Consider the following 21,001-nt stretch of genomic DNA (forward strand, 5'->3'; position numbering starts at 1 on the left):
TGAAATCTAATTTACTCTTATAATTTTCCTTTCATGTTTTTTTTATATTTTTTTATTTATTTTTTTATGTTATGTTCTTATTATTTTGTTTACAATATGCTGCTTGGTTGTATTGTTAATGTCTATCATTGATAATGTTAATGCCAATTTGTTATTTGAAATGTTTCAATAAAAAAAAAACATGAAAGGAAAATTATAAGAGTAATTTAAGAGTACAACTTGTAAAAAGTGTACACGTTCCTCGAAGAAATCATAACACGCGTGAGTAAACTCACACATGAGCTGGTGCTGTGTTTGTTTACAGCAGAGAGGGAAGACACGTGTGTTGTATTGTTCATCAAAATGGTACTTGTGCTCATCCTGAATGCCGTAACCATGTGGGATAAAATGGCTGTCAAAAATAATATGTTCAAAAATCAAAACCCTACGTGTGTAATTCTAAAAACTGTAAAAAAAAAAAATCCGGAATCTGTTCAAAAGCAGATACAGATAAGACATTTGCTACTTTTGTTTGAGTGTTACTGCAAAATGTACAACTGGTTTGGTTTACACACACAAAATATAGTTCTATGATTGCTGGTTCATGAGCACAAAGTCTTGTTTATGAGTATGATTCAAGAAGCGACAATCTTGTCAAAATGACTATAACATATTAAAAAAAAATTAAGATGACTTTTTTCTAGTGCAATCAGGAAGATTGGCTTTTCACAGATTCCCAATGTTTGAGATCCTTCAAAATAAAGCTTGTGCTCCAGACTGCCGTGAACACGCTCAAGACTGTTTGTTGAGGCTGTGGATTACAGCTAATAATGTTGTAAATAATATTAAATTTCTTGCACAGACTAATCGTTTCGCTTCATAAGACCTCAATGTATTGCCAGGAGCCGCTGGGTATAATTTAGTTTTACCTGTAGGCATATAGGTTTTTTGACTCTTAAAGTGATGGTAGCCTTGACTTGCATTATATAAATCACCAAAGACGATGGTTTCAGCTAAAAATCTTCTTTACTGTTCTACAAAAGAAGAAGAAGAAGAAGAAGAAGAAGAAGAAGAAGAAGAAGAAGAAGAAGAAGAAGAAGAAGAAGAAGAAGAAGAAGAAGAAGAAGAAGAAGAAGAAGAAGAAGAAGAAGAAGAAGAAGAAGAAAACGTCACAGGCCTACATCTTGGATGACATGAGAGTGAGTAAATGAATAGCACATTTACATTTTTGGGTGAACCTGCAGGAAGTGGAGAACATAGGCCTATTGAAACAAAGTGTAAAAATGTGGTCAAAATCGAATAAGCTGTATTTCTGTTTTTTTGATGAGAACTATGATTATGGAGCTGTAGCAAAATCAAATACACCTCAGAAACGGCAATTTCACTGCAGGAAGTTAACCAATCAGAATGGGGATTTATTCAGATTCAGTAACTGCATAATACAAGTAAAACAACATGACATTTAATATAAATATACATTTAATAGTTCCAACCAACTCTGCGCTGTCATTCTGTTTAAATACGATTAAGCAGGCTAGACAGCATTTTCATATTTGCAGAAATTTCTGTTAAATATTAACACAATATGTGCATTGACTTCGACTAGGCTTAACAGTGTCATTTTATTCTGGGGAGAGATTAAGAGAAAAAGTTGAAAAAGTCATGAGCAGGGCTGAACTGGAACTAAAATTCGGCCCTGGCAAACCCAGCCCAACCAGCCCATGAGTTTCCTGTGAATGTTTTTGCTGGGGTTAGGGCCTTAATTTCGAGAAAATAAAGACAGGGACAAATAATGATGGATATTATCAAATTTACTGCAAATGCAGATAACAAAATTAATACTGCACTTTTGTCACACAGAAATGCTTGACAGTAAAGCACTGATTTTAAGCTAGGATGCAGTGAAGTAAATTTACTGCTTTTAAATGCTGTCATCATTTACTCAATCTCCTTACAAACTTGTGTGACATTCTCTCTTCTGTGAAACACAAAAGAAGATATTTTGAAGAATGTAGGCAACCAAGCCATTTTGGTTAGGCTACCATTAAATACTGCATGGACAAAAAAACAGACTTAAATTATTTTTATTTTATGTTACACAGAAATAAATTAATTTAGGTTTGGAATGACATTAGGGTGAGTAGGCTAGCTAATAAATAGTCCTATTTTGGGGTTGAACTACCCCTTTAAAAAACAATCATATTTTTTAAGAGTAAACATCAATATGCAAGACAAGGATCTTTCATGAGAATAAAAATAACATTTAGTTAAAGGGTTAGTTCACCCAAAAATAAAATTGATGTCATTAATGACTCGCCCTAGGTGAGAGTAACATTAATCAGCAACATTATATTTTTACATTAAAACTGGTCTCATAGGAGAAGGACTTTATTTTACACACTCCAGTATCGTAGGTGGCAGTATGCACATTTTACGATGGTCTGACTGCAACCCGCCAAGAAGAAGAAGAGGAAGAAGAACGCGGGAATAATAAATGTGAAACAGTGGAATTTCGCGCGCTACAGGATTTGGCTGCAATAACTTTTACATTTGAGTTTAATCTTAAACTGAAGAAAATGGCCAACGCCGCGGTGCAAATGACAAATGGTCATTGTGGTGACGTAGAAAAGAAGAGAGATGGTTCAGGTGGAGGAAAAAAAGACTTTTCTCTGTTTTGTGACGAGCGCGGGTACTTGGACCTGGTCGAGTACGTTCTTCAGCACGGAGCACGGAAGGGCGACAGAACAGGCACCGGAGTGATCTCTGTGTTCGGGACACAGGCGAGATACAGTCTCAGAGGTGAGACACACATGTGCAACAAACAGTTTCATGGCATTGACAAATGATTATAAATGCACGTTTAATAGGAAAACTGGTATGCCCATAATGACTTCTCTTTGGCGTGAACCAAAAAACAAACAAAAAACTGTTATAACAAAAAATGCAATGATTAGTCTTTGTGCGAACCTACTCTGGGATATAACAAAGATATAATCATTTATGGCTGTTTTGTTTCTCTAGGTCAGAGGAACGTATTAAAATCTTAAATGGAAAGCAACAGGTTAATCTTTCATCTTTTCAGGTTAACGTAATGTTAAATTTCTAACTGACCTGCCATTTTCACCGGTTACAATGGCATTTGTTTTGTTCATAAATAGTTACTTAACCCTTAAGTCTGACATAAAAATAAATCATGATATGAGTTTATTGAACATTTAGACAAAAATAAAGTTTGCTTGTTTTGTGTTTGTGTGTTTTGTGTTTGTGTGTGTGGATGTGTATCTGACTTTTATGGCTGGTATGATATAGTGAGAATATGGAGCTCATTTTCAAAGAGAAAAAAACACCTCAGTTTCAACCCAAAGATATATATGCGAATATATTGGTTTAGTTGCTGACATTTATAAGGTAAAAAAGATGAAATTATGATAGCTAGTAATTTAAATCAATATTATTTGTAATAGTATAGCAGACTATTTAAATATGAATTGCATATAAATTTAAGTTGTCACTCTATATCTCCCAAATATGTCTTAATAAGATATTTAAATGATTCATTTTATGACCAAAGCTCTGTAGTTTTAGAACAATGCAAATGAGAGAAATGTTCCTCAAAAATCAAATGTATCTTTTATTCAAATTTTTACAAAAGATTGTTGATAATCATGTAAATCTAAGTTGCTTCAGTTTGCTTTATAAAAAATAATTGAAAGATTTCTCAAAAAGACATGCATCTCGTGATTATAGGATTAAATGATCAACAGTTGAAATGTTACTAAATTATAATTCAAAAACCTGTTTCATCGTGTCCCTCGCAGATCAGTTTCCTTTGCTGACGACCAAAAGGGTTTTCTGGAAAGGCATATTGGAGGAGCTGCTGTGGTTTATTAAGGTACAGTTGGGAAACATCCCAAACCTTTTTTGTATCTTATTTCTATTTCTTTTTCTTTGTTTTTGTTATTGTTCATTTAGCATTTTTAATTGGATTTGCTTTTTATTCATCCAACTTAGGGTTCAACAAATGCCAAAGAGCTGTCAAAAAAGGGTGTGAAAATCTGGGATGCTAATGGCTCCAGGGAGTTTTTGGATAAAAATGGCTTTACTGATCGTGAGGAAGGAGACCTGGGGCCAGTGTATGGCTTTCAATGGAGGCACTTTGGAGCTGAATATAAAGACATGCATACTGGTAACTGCCGATCTTTATATAGTTGACATATAAGAGCAATAATGTATACAGTATTAACATATTATAACATAACCATATTTTAAAGTGCCCCAATTATGTTCTATGAAGTTCCTCCTTCAGGAATACGTAAGGAGTTCTGATTGATTAACAAATAGAAAAAAATAAAATCACAATCTATGACAAAAAAATAGCCTACTCCTAGGGCCTATAGATGGTGAATAAATTAGATTAGTGAATAATTCAGCAGCAAAAGTTACAAAATCACAAGTGCACAATAATATAATATAAATTAATATAAAATCTAAACATTTAGTGGGGGAAAAAATAAAGGAAACCACAAAAGTGAATAAGTGTAGCTATAAATCTGGTAAAATCAGAGGTGTCAAAAGTACTCGCATACATTACTCAAGTGGAAGTATAGATACTAGGGTTTAAAAATACTTCTGTAGAAGTTGAAGTATCAACTCAAGCTTTTTACTTAAGTAAAAGTGTAAAAGTACTGGTTTTCAAAACTACTTAAAGTATAAAAGTAAAAGTAATGTAAGGAAAAAAATGCCATTAAATAATGACTATAATGTTATATTAAAATGTTAATGTTGAAAAATTTGGGATGCACTGGCTACCTGTTCAGCCGCATATATACCCATTGAAAATGAATGCATTTTAGTACAATAGACATATACCATATGTGTACTGCTGAGCATTAACATGTTTCCTGAAGCGGAAGATATGATGACTAGTTGCCTATAAGTAATGAATAACCTTTATCGGAATGTAAATGTAGGCTACATGTGTGATCAGTGTTGCCAGATTGAGTCGACGATTTGGAGCCCTACAGGCCCTGACTTTTACACACCTAACCTCATAGCCACTGTCGGCCGCTGACTGCTTGGTTGTCACTTTAAAAAAATTAACAAACAAACAAATTATCCAAACATTTTTCTAAATTAACTTTAATAAAGAAACTAAACGAAATATAACTACTTGGACATTACAAACAAAGCTGAACTATTTTAATGACTGCAGGAGTGTGTCATAAGAAGGATTGTAAACGTCAGCAAAACTGCCAAAATAATGCAATGATATTTTATTGAAGAAGCCAATATACAACAATATAATATAATATAAAATAATTACTCCAGTAAAGTATAGATACCAAAAATTTCTACTTAAGTAAGGTAACAAAGTATTTGTACTTCGTTACTTGACACCTCTGGGTAAAATGTTTCACAAAATATATCAATGAAAAACAAGTAAATATATTTATAGAAATAGGGCCTATATACTAAGAAATTACATTTATTTTAAATGTCATATTATAGATAGGGCAGAACAAGAAAGGCTATAATTAAGGCTTTCATAATGCAAAAATATTATAGAGCGGCACAAAGCGCGTATGCACATCCCGTGCGCAGGGTGATACTCTTGAAGCAGTACGGAGTCACATGCTCAAAGCGCGCTGGGCTCTTCCCGCAATGAGAACTTCAAAACAAGATGCAGACGCGTAGTGTATATATGCAGTATTCTCATAAGTCGTTTATTTTAACATCTTAACATGTCAGTTACTGTGTATGAAGAACAATACAATAACTAGTCCAGTGTTGTGATGTAACAGACAACCGGTAGAAAGTAACACGATTTACAATAAACGGCAGCAAGATAAAGTCATTTTATGAGAAACGATAGAGCGTTATCTCACGTCCCCTGCACCGCCTAAACATGACGTGTGTCATGAGAGCTGCTGTTTTTGCTATCCTCAAGTGTCTTGTTTATCTGCAGTCCCTATGATTCGCTCCATCAGTTCCGCCTGACAATGAACATGTTTGGACAGATGCAAATGTTGGGGCCGTGCATATAAATGATCCCCAGCTCTTGTCACGGTTGGCCTTATGTTGAGAATCACTTATTTGTCTGTGGTGTTTTGGATTCACGAGATTTACTCAATAAACATACATATAAAATATATAATGATTATTCATAATATTAATAATAAAGAATAATAATAGTAAAGAAGAAGAATAAATAGGACCATCACACTTTATTTGTTTATTACACACCCTCAAAGATGTCTGCCTTTAAAATGTCCATCTCCACTCCATTTATTATCCTAAATTAGATGCACCTGTTTGAGGTCGTTAGCTGCATAGACACCTGTCCACCCCATACAATCAGTAAGAATCCAACTACTAACATGGCCAAGACCAAAAGAGCTGTCCAAAGACACTAGAGACAAAATTGTATACCTCCACAAGGCTGGAAAGGGCTATGAGGAAATTGCCAAGCAGCTTAGTGAAAAAAGGTCCACTGTTGGAGCAATCATTAGAAAATGGAAGAAGCTAAACATGACTGTCAATCTCCCTCGGACTGGGGCTCCATGCAAGATCTCACCTCGTGGGGTCTCAGTGATCCTAAGAAAGGTGAGAAATCAGCCCATAACTACACGGGAGGAGCTGGTCAATGACCTGAAAAGAGCTGGGACCACCGTTTCCATGTTCAGATGTCCAGGCCCGTCTTAAGTTTGCCAATGACCATTTGGATGATACAGAGGAGTCATGGGAGAAAGTAATTTGGTCAGATGAGACCAAAATATAATTTTTTGGTCATAATTCCACTAAACGGGTTTGGAGGAAGAAGAATGATGAGTACAATCCCAAGAACAACATCCCTACTGTAAAGCATGGGGGTGGTAGCATCATGGTTTGGGGGTGTTTTTCTGCACATGGGACAGGGCGACTGCACAGTATTAAGGAGAGGATAACCGGGGCCATTTATTGCAAGATTTTGGGGAACAACCTCCTTCCCTCAATTAGAGCATTGAAGATGGGTCGAGGCTGGGTCTTCCAACATGACAATGACCCGAAGTGCACAGCCAAGATAAGAAGCATATCAAGCGACAGGCCAGAAATCTGACTGATCTAGAGAAGATCTGTGTGGAGGAGTGGGCCAAAATCACTGCTGCAGTGTGTGCAAACCTGGTGAAAAACTACAAGAAACGTTTGACCTCTGTAATTGCAAACCAAAGCTATTGTACCAAATATTAAGAGATTTTCTCAGGTGTTCAACTATTTATTTGCAGCTGTATCATACAAATAAACAGTTAAATTATATATTGTGATTTCTGGATTATTTTTTTAAGATTGTCATGTCCTACGATGACAATTTCAGACCCCTCCATGATTTCCAAGTGGGAGAACGTGCAAAATAGCAGGGTGTTCAAATACTTATTTGTTTCACTGGTGACCCTGAATAGTCGAAAATTCAGTGCATTGATATGCGGATCCGGATTCGATCACCGCGTCCGGTGTGATCTAATCAATCACATGGCAGTTGCCTCAAGCTGCTCCTCCTAAGCAGGTTTAAACTTACAGACCTGTTGCTATGATAGCAAGTCCAGGATGAGCGTCGAAGAACCAAACAATCCAAGATCATGCCAAATCGTCAACAATCAAATCCAGCTGAGTTAGAGATGTACGAAGAACGGGCGCCTGGATTTGATCAACTGTCAAGTGTAACAACACCAGACTGTTGGTGTGCTCTTTAGGCTTTTTTTAAATAATGCATAATGTTCACAAGTGGATTGTTCATATTATGTATATATTGTATTATTTATGTTAACAGAGTTTTTCTATACAACTGCAATATGATAACATGATTTCGATATATGTATTAAGTCATTTTAAAGGCTATTGTTTGCTTGGGTCTTTTTTATTACCACAGCAAAAATATCTGATTATTCGATTAATTGTCAAAATAATCAACTGATTACTTGATTACTAAAATAATTGTTAGTAATAGCCCTTGATATGTGAAACTGTGCAAACAGCTTTGAAGATTATATCTGGAACAAAAACATAGACCTACACAATAGGGGCACTTTAAAATTGTTGTATAATTGTTGTCGGGGCAGGTCAAGCCATTCGGTTGCATAGTGTAGGTGACTGTAGGCACTGATTATTGTTCATGCAGTATTTAAGACTTTGTTATTTGAGAGACTACTTGGGATATTTGTGAAATTATAAAGCTGTTTCAAACATTTTTCTTTGAATGTATGTATGGTAAGAATTTGTGTCTAAGCTATGCTATGATTTCATCTCTCCATGAAGATTACTCTGAGCAAGGTGTTGACCAGTTACAGAAAGTGATTGACACCATCAAGTCAAACCCAGAAGACCGGAGGATCATCATGTGTGCTTGGAATCCCAAAGGTCTCTATCAAATGTATAACTCTCCAGGAGTGTTATTTTAGTATCATGTATACTTTATATATATATATATATATTTTTTTTTTTAGCTTTTTCATCTTTTTACGTTTTACTTGCCTTTTAGTAATTTAGTTCTTTTTCAGTTAGTTGCCAAAGCAACATTTTGTTTTTTTATGGAATATTTATATCTTATGTCAGAAATATTTTGTAGTTATAAATTATTTGTAGTAGTTTTTATTTTCCCGTCCACACAGAGACGCGTTTACCTGTATAAGTAAACATTTTGTTATCAGCGTTTCATCCAGATGGATCCGACCTGAACCGATATTTAAAAAAAAAAAAAGGGTCCTAGAGTGGAATACATCTGAAACCGACACCCTTGTGTTTTCGTGTGCTACGGCCACTGGGCATGCGCACATCAATAGTGCATAATTTAAAGGGTTACTTCAGCGATTAGCATATGGCTTTGTATCAGTCATCATTTCTGGAAAAATTCATCCCATGAGGCAAATATCGTCAATTTTTGGCCAGAGGTTAAAGACTACAGCCAGCAGAGGGAGCCATTTCCGCATGCTTTCAACTTGCGCGTAGGGGATGGGAGATAACACTCACAATATATATGTGTCTGGGTGTGTGTGGGTATATATATTTATATACATATTTATAATGTGTGTGTATGTATGTGTGTATGTATGTGTATATATATATATATATATATATATATATATATATATATATATATATATATATATATATATATATATATATATATATATATATATATATATATATATATATAATGTGTATATATATATATTGTATATATATATATATATATATATATATATATATATATATATATATATATATGTGTGTATATATATGTGTATGTATGTATGTGTATGTATGTACATAATGTATGTACTAATATTGTTTGATTTGACATCTTTGCATGATGACAAAACAATCATTTTATTGACAGATCTCCCTATGATGGCATTACCCCCCTGCCATGCGTTATGCCAGTTTTATGTGTCAGACGGTGAGTTGTCGTGCCAGCTGTACCAGCGCTCTGGTGATATCGGTCTGGGTGTGCCTTTCAACATTGCCAGCTACGCACTACTCACCTACATGATCGCCCACATCACCGGACTTAAGGTGAACATGTTTTAAAATCTGATGATCTGTAAAAGTGCATATTTCTGGATTCTGTAAATGTAAGGGATAATGTACAGTCATCTGGTAATCATTGCAAAATGAATGATTATGCATGATCTGATGCAGTGTAAAACTGTTACTCAGCACGGGGAGAATTTTTTAAAAATCAAGTACTCTATTAAATGCAGTTAGCTGAACTTTAGAATAAGCATTTATTTGTAATTATACATTTGTAATGATTAAGTTTGTTATTGTTATTATCAGCAAATCTTAAAAGTATATTTTTGTTAAAATAACTACTTGAAGTACACTACAAATGCACATCCAATACAATTTAGACACACTTTTTTTTTTTACAAAGGAAGTTAAAAAACCAAAAACAAACATAGTTTTATTTATTTACATTTGTGCCTTACTGTTTTATACACATCAAATCTTGTGAAATCTGCATTCATGCTGTTTTATGGAAAGACTAAACAAACTCGCTGAACATATTTTGTAATATTTTTTATAATTGTTCCTAGCCTGGAGATTTTGTGCATACAATTGGTGATGCCCACATCTATACCAATCACATTGAGCCTTTGAAAGAACAGGTATGTTGCATAAATTCCATTAATCTAATCTATCTGCATTCATCTAGCTTTTTTTCAATTGAGGCAGCTGGCCAAAATAAAGCCTTTTCTTCCGAGGCAACACTTTGAGACCGTAATCCATGCCTTTGTTACCACTCGGCTAGATAACTGCAATTCACTATATGTGGTGTGGGGGTTAGTGGGTCTTCTGTCACCCGTCTCCAGTTAGTACAAAACGCTGCAGCGCGTCTTTTAACTGGAACAGGCAAACACGAGCACATTTCACCCATTTTAGCCTCACTCCACTGGCTGCCCGTACAGTTTAGGATTAATTTCAAAATTCTTTAATTTTTTTTTAAATCCCTGAATGGTCTTGCCCCACCCTACATCTCTGAGCTGCTACACCCTTATGCACCCACCTGTTCTCTCAGGTCAGCTGATCAACTGCGCCTGAGTGTGCCCAAAACAAAGCGTAAACTCAGAGGGGACCGTGCCTTTGCTGTGGCAGCTCCTAAACTTTGGAATGATCTGCCACTGCCCATTAGACAGGCCTCTTTGCTGTCCGTTTTTAAACTGCGTCTAAAAACCCACTTGTACTTGTGTGTGAACTGACGTTGAAATTTTGTTTTATTGTTTCTATGGTATCGTGGTTTGTCTTAAATCTGTTTTAGTTGCATTTTATGTATTGTGAGATTATGGATAATTTATTATTTTGCTGTAGAGCACTTTGGTCCACTTCGGTTGTTTAAAAGTGCTTTATAAATAAAGTTTGATTGATTGATTGATTAATCTACAGTGATGTGAAAAGTACACCCCATAAAAAAGTATTTTGTGTGTTTCTCTTCTGTCGTTTCTCAAAATATTAGGGCATATAGATCATGGAAAAAGAGACCAATTTTCCTAGCCTAGAAATCTAGACGCACCCTAGCGGCAGCAAATTTAATTTGCCCGCAAGTGTGGTCTAGCAACTCTCAATTCCTATCTGAGCTGTATTCCTCAGAATCTGGACAGCCCAATCACATCGTGTAGGCTATAGAGTCGGCGGGCGGGGCCTTAATGACGACGGCCGAGTTGCGTTTGCGTGCTTCTAGTAACACAGTCTTCTAGTAAACACAGAAACTGGCGTGCTTCTAGTAATACAGTCTTCTAGTAAACACAGAAACTGGCGAACGGCGGCGGTCTTTCGAATCAGCTCTGCCGGCGCCTCCGGAAGACTTGGAGTTAAGCTTTCCTCTGAGAAAAGAACAAAGAGCGGCACTGAAGTCATTCTTAAAAAGGGAAGATGTGTTCGGAGTTTAGCCGAACGGATACGGCGAATGTTTAATCAGTCAGCGAGCTCCCCTTCACCGTCGTTGCTCCGGTTGGTGTACCGCTATCCTATCGCGTGCAGAGGGAGTTTGAAAGAAGGTGGAAGAAACAGATGATAAAATAAGTGTAGTTAGTTACTGCACTTTTGGGGAGGCACTTATCTTTAGTATCTTTAAAAGACATTTAAATTTATGTTGGTATTTTTTTTAATAGAACTTACATTGTTCAATTATATTACATTCACCCATCAATAACTGTACAAATACAATTTCAGTATCAAAATTCCTACATATTTTAAAGATATTTGTTACGGTTGTGCAGGGAAGAAGAGAGGGGAGGATCAATTTGCAACAATAGTTTATTAAACAAAGACATGAACAAACAAAAAAAGGCCAAACAGGCATGACGAAGACAATAATCCAAATAGTGAAACCAGTCCAAACTGGGATGATGATGATAATCCAAAAAGGTAATAGAAACACAACAGCATTATAAATGTATATGTAAAGACAACGACCAACAAAAGACAACTGAAACACAGGGGTATATATAATGTACACATAGAAGCCTTGAACGCTTTAGGCCGGTGGACACGCGTCTACACTTCAGATGCTGTCATCACTCACATAAAAAACCACTGCGCATGCCTCTGTAAAACCTTTAAATTCCCAAAGAAATAGGATAACCTTTCACAGGTGAGAATGTGTTAGTTTGTGTTTTTATAGCCTATAGATTATTTTTGTAGATTAACACATTACAGGTTTTTAATTACTGTTACTTTTAATGTCGTGTTAGTTAATGTATTTTTCATGTATTATTAGTTTAGCAATTATAATGTTTGAAGCTACACCTACTAGGGATGTCACAAGTACCGGTACTTTGGTACCAAGCCTGTACTGAAATAATAAAAATGTGACTATACCAGCATTTCTGTAGTACCGACTCCTGAGTATATTCTGCACCCGCAGCTGCTTTCAGTTGCTTCTGTGTTTAAGCGCAGGACTCCAGACTGTAGCCAAATATATACAAGTGTCTGTGAATATTAAACTGCAAAATACTATTAAATGTTAATCCTGCATGTCTTGCGTATCTGTGCACACTGTCTTTTTAGCCTCGGCCATGTCACTATGAGAACATAAACTGTCACTTCATGAGCATTTACTGTTAGGCCTGTCATGGTAACTACTTTTTGTTTTGCAATATATCGTCCCAGTAATAATTGCGATAAACGATATTGTCATTTTAAGACTATTTTATGCCACTGAATATATAATCTTAATATAACAGCATAATAATGCAAGTAAACATACACACTTTCAAATGTCAACCTTTTCATTCTTTAGATCATGGAAATTAAGGGTAAAAATATATCATCCTAAATATAATAAACAAAAATTTAATTAATAGTAAATAAATATTTTCCCTTGTGAAACGGCTTTAACCCATGTCATTCTGCGTTGACATTTGTATGTGCACTGGAACAGGGGATTGCGGCTTTGAAATCGAGTCCATTTGGGCTTATTCTTCCAAACTGTCATTAGTGTCAGGAAAACACTATAACACCTCAAATGGCGCCTTTTTTTCACCTGTCAACATCAGCTTTGTGTATTAAAGAACTGCTCGAGAACCACCTTCACCTCCTTTACGGAAAACGTATAAGATGATAGCACAATCAAGTAAAATGTTGGTGACATTTATTATCATGTAAACATAATGGCCAATACAGGGAGTGCAGAATTATTAGGCAAATGAGTATTTTGACCACATAATCCTTGTTATGCATGTTGTCTTACTCCAAGCTGTATAGGCTGGAAAGCCTACTACCAATTAAGCATATTAGGTGATGTGCATCTCTGTAATGAGAAGGGGTGTGGTCTAATGACATCAACACCCTATATCAGGTGTGCATAATTATTAGGCAACTTCCTTTCCTTTGGCAAAATGGGTCAAAAGAAGGACTTGACAGGCTCAGAAAAGTCGAAAATAGTGAGATATATTGCAGAGGGATGCAGCAGTCTTAAAATAGACAAGCTTCTGAAGCGTGATCATCGAACAATCAAGCGTTTCATTCAAAATAGTCAACAGGGTCGCAAGAAGCGCGTGGAAAAACCAAGGCGTAAAATAACTGCCCGTGAACTGAGAAAAGTCAAGCGTGCAGCTGCCAAGATGCCACTTGCCACCAGTTTGGCCATATTTCAGAGCTGCAACATCACTGGAGTGCCCAAAAGCACAAGGTGTGCAATACTCAGAGACATGGCCAAGGTAAGAAAGGCAGAAAGTCGACCACCACTGAACAAGACACACAAGCTGAAACGTCAAAACTGGGCCAAGAAATATCTCAAGACTGATTTTTCTAAGGTTTTATGGACTGATGAAATGAGAGTGAGTCTTGATGGGCCAGATGGATGGGCCCGTGGCTGGATTGGTAAAGGGCAGAGAGCTCCAGTCCGACTCAGACGCCAGCAAGGTGGAGGTGGAGTACTGGTTTGGGCTGGTATCATCAAAGATGAGCTTGTGGGGCCTTTTCGGGTTAAGGATGGAGGCAAGCTCAACTCCCAGTCCTACTGCCAGTTTCTGGAAGACACCTTCTTCAAGCAGTGGTACAGGAAGAAGTCTGCATCCTTCAAGAAAAACATGATTTTCATGCAGGACAATGCTCCATCACACACGTCCAAGTACTCCACAGCGTGGCTGGCAAGAAAGGGTATAAAAGAAGAAAATCTAATGATATGGCCTCCTTGTTCACCTGATCTGAACCCCATTTAGAACCTGTGGTCCATCATCAAATGTGCGATTTACAAGGAGGGAAAACAGTACACCTCTCTGAACAGTGTCTGGGAGGCTGTGGTTGCTGCTGCACGCAATGTTGATGGTGAACAGATCAAAACACTGACAGAATCCATGGATGGCAGGCTTTTGAGTGTCCTTGCAAAGAAAGGTGGCTATATTGGTCACTGATTTGGTTTTGTTTGGTTTTTGAATGTCAGAAATGTATATTTGTGAATGTTGAGATGTTATATTGGTTTCACTGGTAAAAATAAATAATTGAAATGGGTATAAATTTGTTTTTTGTTAAGTTGTCTAATAATTATGCACAGTAATAGTCCCCTGCACACACAGATATCCCCCTAAAATAGCTCAAACTAAAAACTAAAACTTCCAAAAATATTCAGCTTTGATATTAATGAGTTTTTTGTGTTCATTGAGAACATGGTTTTTGTTCAATAATAAAATGAATCCTCAAAAATACAACTTGCCTAATAATTCTGCACTCCCTGTATATTGCATCACAAAAAATTATTGAGGTCATGTACGTATATTGTGTGATTATGATTGTCGTGGCAGGCCTATTTACGGTTTCATTTAAGAAAAGGTCTAATCATGAACCGAGACACCTTCACCGCAACCCCTCAAAATAAAAGTCCTGTTTAACATGAAAAAATTTACACAAATATATTTGGCTACTGTTGTACAGTAGATTTAGCTAAGTCTCTATGTACTACTACTACTACTACTACTACTACTACTAATAATGCCTAAATGCCTTTCACTATCTTTTTTTATAAACAATGTTTACTTTTAAACAGTGTGTAGTCTATATGTTTATGTATTATTTACTTATGATTTTCATTAGTGGTGTAACGGTACACAAATCTGACTGTTCGGTATGTACCTCGGTTTTGAAGCCACGGTTCGGTACAATTTCAGTACAGAAGTTTTACGAAATTGCTTTTTATTTATTTTTACTCAACATTGGTTTACTGAAAAAAATTAAATTAAATTAATTCAATTTTAACTAGGGCCGGGACTTTAACGCGTTAATTAAGATTAATTAATTACGTGACTTTAACGCGTTAATTAATTACGCAAAAAAAAAAAAAAAAATTAACCGCATTTATTTTTGCACCGCGGAACGTTTTTCAATAAATCAGTTTCGACGGACCAATTATACTGGAACACCAACTAGCGCTCCGGAGTCACGACAACAACATGGGTGCGTCTCAATCAGCTCCCTAGTTCAGTCAGGGCACTGATCAGGGAGTCAGCCCATTGACTTATGTCCTGATCAGTGCCCTGACTAGGGAACTAGGGAGCTGATTGAGACGCAGGGCATGAGCGAACATGAACGAAGAAGCTGATGAGACCGCTTTGCTTGGCCCCGTGGATGGGAAATTTTGTTTTAAAAAACGAAAGAACGAAAGGATGGAAGCGTCGTCAAGAGCAGGGTTGTGTGCAAGCTATACAACAAGGAATTAGCGTATCACCGCATCACATCGAGCCTCAAATATCACAAGTATGCTTTTGCTAAACTTAATGGCAAACATTGCGCTGGTCTGCTGGACTGAAATAAATAAACTATATTTTGTTGATTAAGCTTATGTATACAGTCATTATTCAATGGTATACTAAAAATACATGTGAAAAATTACTTCTCATTGTTCTCAGGTCAAATATTTATATGCGATTAAAATGCGATTAATTTCGATTAATTAATTACAAAGCCTCTAATTAATTAGATTAATTTTTTTAATCGAGTCCCAGCCCTAATTTTAACTAAAAGTTTCTTAAAGATAATGTTTTAAATATAGGCAGTCCTTACTTGGGCTACACATTGTAATATTAAAGGTTAAAGGGAACACAAAAGAAGATCATTTTGAACCATTGACTACCATAGTAGGGGGAAAAGACTATGGTAGTCAATGATTGCTCTATCTGCTTGGTTACACACATTCTTGAAAATATCATGTTTTGTGTTAAGCAGAAAAAAACCTCAAACAGGTTTGGAACAACTTGAGGATGAGTAAATGATGACAGAATTTTCATTTTTGGGTGAACTATCCCTTTAACAGCAGAGCCCAAATATATGCCTCAATTCAGTTATTTATTTTTAGATATAATCAACACTATTTTCTCTCGAATTCGTTGTTGAAATATAACCATTTATACACGGTTGTCAAATCATTACAGAATTATTTACTGTACATTAAATAAACAAGACATCACTAACAGGTTCAGTAAAATATAATGAATATACACTCACCTAAGGGATTATTAGGAACACCTGTTCAATTTCTCATTAATGCAATTATCCAATCAATCAATCAATCAATCAATCAATCAATCAATCAATCACATAGCAGTTGCTTCAATGCATTTAGGGGTGTGGTACTGGTCAAGACGATCTCCTGAACTCCAAACTGAATGTCAGAATGAGAAAGAAAGGTGATTTAAGCAATTTGGAGCGTGGCATGGTTGTTGGTGCCAGATGGGACGTTGTGAGTATTTCACAATCTGCTCAGTTACTGGGATTTTTACGCACAACCATTTCTAGGGTTTACAAAGAATGGTGCGAAAAGGGAAAAACATCCAGTATATGGCAGTCCTGTGGGGGTAAATGCCTTGTTGATGCTAGAGGTGAGAGGAGAATGGGCTGACTTATTCAAGCTGATAGAAGAGCAACTTTGACTGAAATAACCACTTGTTACAACCACGGTATGCAGAATAGCATTTGTGAAGCCACAACACGCACAACCTTGAGGCGGATGGGCTACAACAGCTGAAGACCCCACCGGGTACCACTCATCTCCACTACAAATAGGAAAAAGAGGCTACAATTTGCACAAGCTCACCAAATTTGGACAGTTGAATACTGGAAAATTGTTACCTGGTCTGATGAGTCTCGATTTCTGTTGAGACATTCAGATGGTAGAGTCAGAATTTGGCGTAAAAAGAATGAGAATATGGATCCATCATGCCTTGTTACCACCGTGCAGGCTGCTGGTGGTGGTGTAATGGTGTGGGGGATGTTTTCTTGGCACACTTTAGGCCCCTTAGTGCCAATTGGGCATTGTTTAAATGCCATGGCCTACCTGAGCATTGTTTCTGACCATGTCCATCCCTTTATGACCACCATGTACCCATCCTTTGATGGCTACTTCCAGCAGGATAATGCACCATGTCACAAAGCTTGAATCATTTCAAATTGGTTTCTTGAACATGACAATGAGTTCACTGTACTAAAAGTGCCCCCACAGTCACCAGATCTCAACCCATTAGAGCATCTTTGGGATGTGGTGGAATGGGAGCTTCATGCCCTGGATGTGCATCCCACAAATCTCCATCAACTGCAAGATGCTATCCTAGCAATATGGGCCAACATTTCCAAAGAATACTTTCAGCATCTTGTTGAATCAATGCCACGTAGAATTAAGGCAGTTCTGAAGGTGAAAGGGGGTCAAACACAGTATTAGTATAGTGGTATAGGCTAATATATTGCATATATTTAGCAAAAAAGTTTGTTTCTCTAGTGAACTAACAGCTGTGGACTCTGAATGACTTCTGAGGTAAATGTGATACCTGACATTGTTCTCAAGCTGTTTTGTCTTTCCACGGTTGAAACACAGATTGAGTGATTATATGACTTGATACATTTCAGTAAGTTGTAATGTATCCTTAACATACCTTGAGACATTAATTCATGTTTATTCTTTAGGAAGAGATGATCGCGTTCACTCGCGGGCTGTGCTGCTGTTTGAACTGACATGCATACTGTGATCAGTCATGTCACATTAAAGTGTGTCACAACGGCATTTATCATTTGAATTTTGTGATAAAATTGCCCCAATACTTAATTTGTTTGTGTGGAAACTCAGATTGAAGTGTGCCCTTAAAACAAGCTGACTGTTAACTGTCAATGATTGCATTCTGAACCGTTCGGTACACACGTGCACTGAACCGAAAGCCCTGTACTGTTACGGTTCAGTAAGAATAAGTGTACCGTTACACTCCTAATTATAATACTCATTTGGGCTCATCTGTTATTAAAAATGGTTTAAATGCAGTAATTTGATGTTCAAAATTGTATGCAAATTTTTTTTTAACAAAATGAATGTAAAACATTGAAAAAAATAACATAATTTGATGATACTAGTGATGCCTATAAATGATACCTAGTTTATAATGATTACTTAACATCATTTGAGTAAAAAGGTTATATTGATGTTAATTAAACGCATTACTAAATTAAAAATATTTTTATCATGTATTTATCTTGATGGCTGATGGTTTGTTTTCTTTCCAATTAACTTGTTTATAATGAGTTTACTGCTTTTATTAAAAGCCAAGAAACGTGTCTGTAGGGTTATCGGATGATCAATAATATGTATGATGTTAATATCTTTAATCAATATTTAAGCATATGCAGAATTATCTACCATTTATGAAAATCTAAATCCTATAAAATCATCTGCTTCAGTCTATTGCAGATATAGATATTTATATATGCATTCGTATAACTACGGTTCCAGACGCAAAGGCAACTTACTTTTTAAATGTTCCCAAAGCGTGTTCACGACCGGCTTTGACCTTTGGAAAATGGTGGATGGCTAAGGTGTAGCAGCCCATAGAAACAGTCGCTAATAACAGGAGGCTAACAAGGAATGGGTGTGGGTATTAAAAGGGCATGGAAACTATGGAAAGTGTAACTATGGAAACAAAATTAAACAGGAACAAACCACATGAAGTGAAAGAAGGGAACAATGGAAGCATAAAATAAACATTTTTAAATAAAAGTCCTAGAACACACGACACGGGATGTCGTGACATAACGGTGTATACTAGGCATGGGCCGGTATGAGATTTTCACAAGATGATAACCTTAAGCAAAAATGTTGATGTATTGTGATTTACAGCTCTAAAATGTGTTAATTTCAAATGTCTGGGTAAAAACTTTTTTTTCTCTCCATTGAATACAATATAATTTATTTGTAAGCAACATATAGAATATTTGGAACAATGGTAAACGTTTTTAATATTAACATTTTAAGGATGTCAAGATGGATTTCAAATGTTAAACCACTGAGCTTATATTTTGCCTGGAAATTGAGGGAAACTTTTCTTTGTTGAAAACAGATTTATAAATGATTCTCATGGAGCACGTTGCATTCCCAAATGCACATTATAAGCGACTCAAACATACAGCAATTGAATAAAGCTGAAAGCTCTTTTACTCTATGCAGTTCTATATATTCATATAATTACATCACAACCAAGATGAGCCATATCACATTCATGCATTGTCAAAGTTACCAGGCACCTATTATTGCTTTTATTTGGCACTTTGAACCCTGGCTAACTGTCCAGCAGAAAAAGTCGGCCATTCTTCATACACATGACTGACTAATTGCACCAACCGGAGCGGGAGGGATCCTTTTACTCTCTATGCTCCACAGAACCTGAGGGATTCCTGCACTTTCTCTCTTTGACAAGACATTTAAAATAAAATAAAAACGCTCATACCTCAGGACCATTGTCACAGAAACATCGTTGTGGTTTTGAAACCATAACTTTTATAAAACCGCATACCTTGAAACCAGTAACTGGCCTATACCTAGTGTGAACTTATGTACAGTGTTCAAAGTGTATCTCTAACATGTCCTGTACCCACAGATTCAGCGAGAACCACGTCCATTCCCCAAACTCAGGATCAAACGCAAAGTTGAACAAATCGATGATTTCTCTGCTGAGGATTTTGAGATCTATGACTATGACCCCCATCCTTCAATCAAAATGCAAATGGCTGTTTAGACATTATAACCATCTTTTAAAAAGGTTTAGAATGTAAAATAAAAATATTGTTATTTTTTCCTGATTTGAAATGTATATTAACATGATTTAGAACAACATTTATGTAATTTGTCTTTATTATTTTTTTTAATTTCATTTATTTAACAGGGACAATGCAGTCATACATTACAATACAAGTACTGCAACTGATGCCCAGGATATAGAGTTTATAGCTAGTGCTTATTCTCAACTATCGTCCCTGGTTGGGCTTTTCTAAATACATTCTAAAACATATACATACAAGTATAAAACATTCACATTTCTTCAAACATATCACTCCCCCTCACAGAAAAAAAAAAGGTTTGTCATCAGCCATAACTTAAGCCTAAAAGTGAACTTTTTGAATTTAGATATAGTCTTCTTAATGTCTTATTATTAATGTCCGATTAATAACGGGGCTTATGTACCTTTTAAGGTACTAATATGTACCATTTAGGGGTAAGTAAGGTACGAAGATGTGCCTTTTCACTTTTGTACCTTCGGTTACCTCCCAGTGACGACACCGTACCTTTTTTCTGAGAGTGTACATATAAGCCGCGTTTCCACCACAGGAACTTTATCCAGGAACCAGGAACTTTGGGTGGTACTCGGTGTGTTTTGACCTCAGGAACCAGGGTCTAAGTGAAGTTCCGGGTAAATATTTCCCCCTCCAAACGGCCCTGCTCGCGAGATAGTACTTTTTCAAAGCTCAGGAACTTTCGAGGGCGGGACTTGGGCGCTGAACATGCTGATTGGTTTAGCATTTTATTTCAACCGGTATTTTTAAAAGTCTTTTGCGAGGTTCGGTCTACGTTCAGTAAATATCAGTCGTGCTCTCTGATGGTGCGCGTTCATCTCAGCCATCTCACGTGCAATGTCCGTAATAGCTGAATAATATACATTGTCATTTTAAATCTAGCTTTACAAGCTTTCTGAATCTGCTGCATGCTGCTGAATCTGCATATTAGTGCTCTTTTCTGTCGTTGTTA

At 36.3% G+C, this 21,001-nt stretch overlaps 1 protein-coding gene across 1 annotated transcript; it reads left to right on the top strand.

Moving 5' to 3' along the window:
* The first annotated feature begins 2,406 nt into the window (after positions 1-2,406).
* Positions 2,407-20,058, top strand: tyms (thymidylate synthetase). The gene is made up of 7 exons (XM_067448804.1): positions 2,407-2,778; positions 3,798-3,871; positions 3,991-4,165; positions 8,269-8,370; positions 9,350-9,525; positions 10,050-10,121; positions 19,857-20,058. Exons 1-7 carry the CDS (start codon positions 2,556-2,558, stop codon positions 19,992-19,994), a joined length of 960 nt encoding a protein of 319 aa, XP_067304905.1. The 5' UTR covers positions 2,407-2,555; the 3' UTR covers positions 19,995-20,058.
* The last annotated feature ends 943 nt before the right edge of the window (positions 20,059-21,001 follow it).

This window comes from Pseudorasbora parva, chromosome 1, assembly GCF_024679245.1.
Source record: "Pseudorasbora parva isolate DD20220531a chromosome 1, ASM2467924v1, whole genome shotgun sequence".
Lineage (NCBI taxonomy): Eukaryota > Metazoa > Chordata > Actinopteri > Cypriniformes > Gobionidae > Pseudorasbora > Pseudorasbora parva.

What these genes read in the sequence shown, in the direction of transcription:
- tyms (XM_067448804.1), top strand. Translation starts at nt 2,556, where the DNA reads ATGGCCAACGCCGCGGTGCAAATGACAAATGGTCATTGTGGTGACGTA. An exon ending in GTGTGCTTGGAATCCCAAAG is followed by an intron (nt 8,371 to 9,349) that starts GTCTCTATCAAA and finishes TTTTATTGACAG; the next exon opens with ATCTCCCTATGATGGCATTA. An exon ending in CCCACATCACCGGACTTAAG is followed by an intron (nt 9,526 to 10,049) that starts GTGAACATGTTT and finishes AATTGTTCCTAG; the next exon opens with CCTGGAGATTTTGTGCATAC.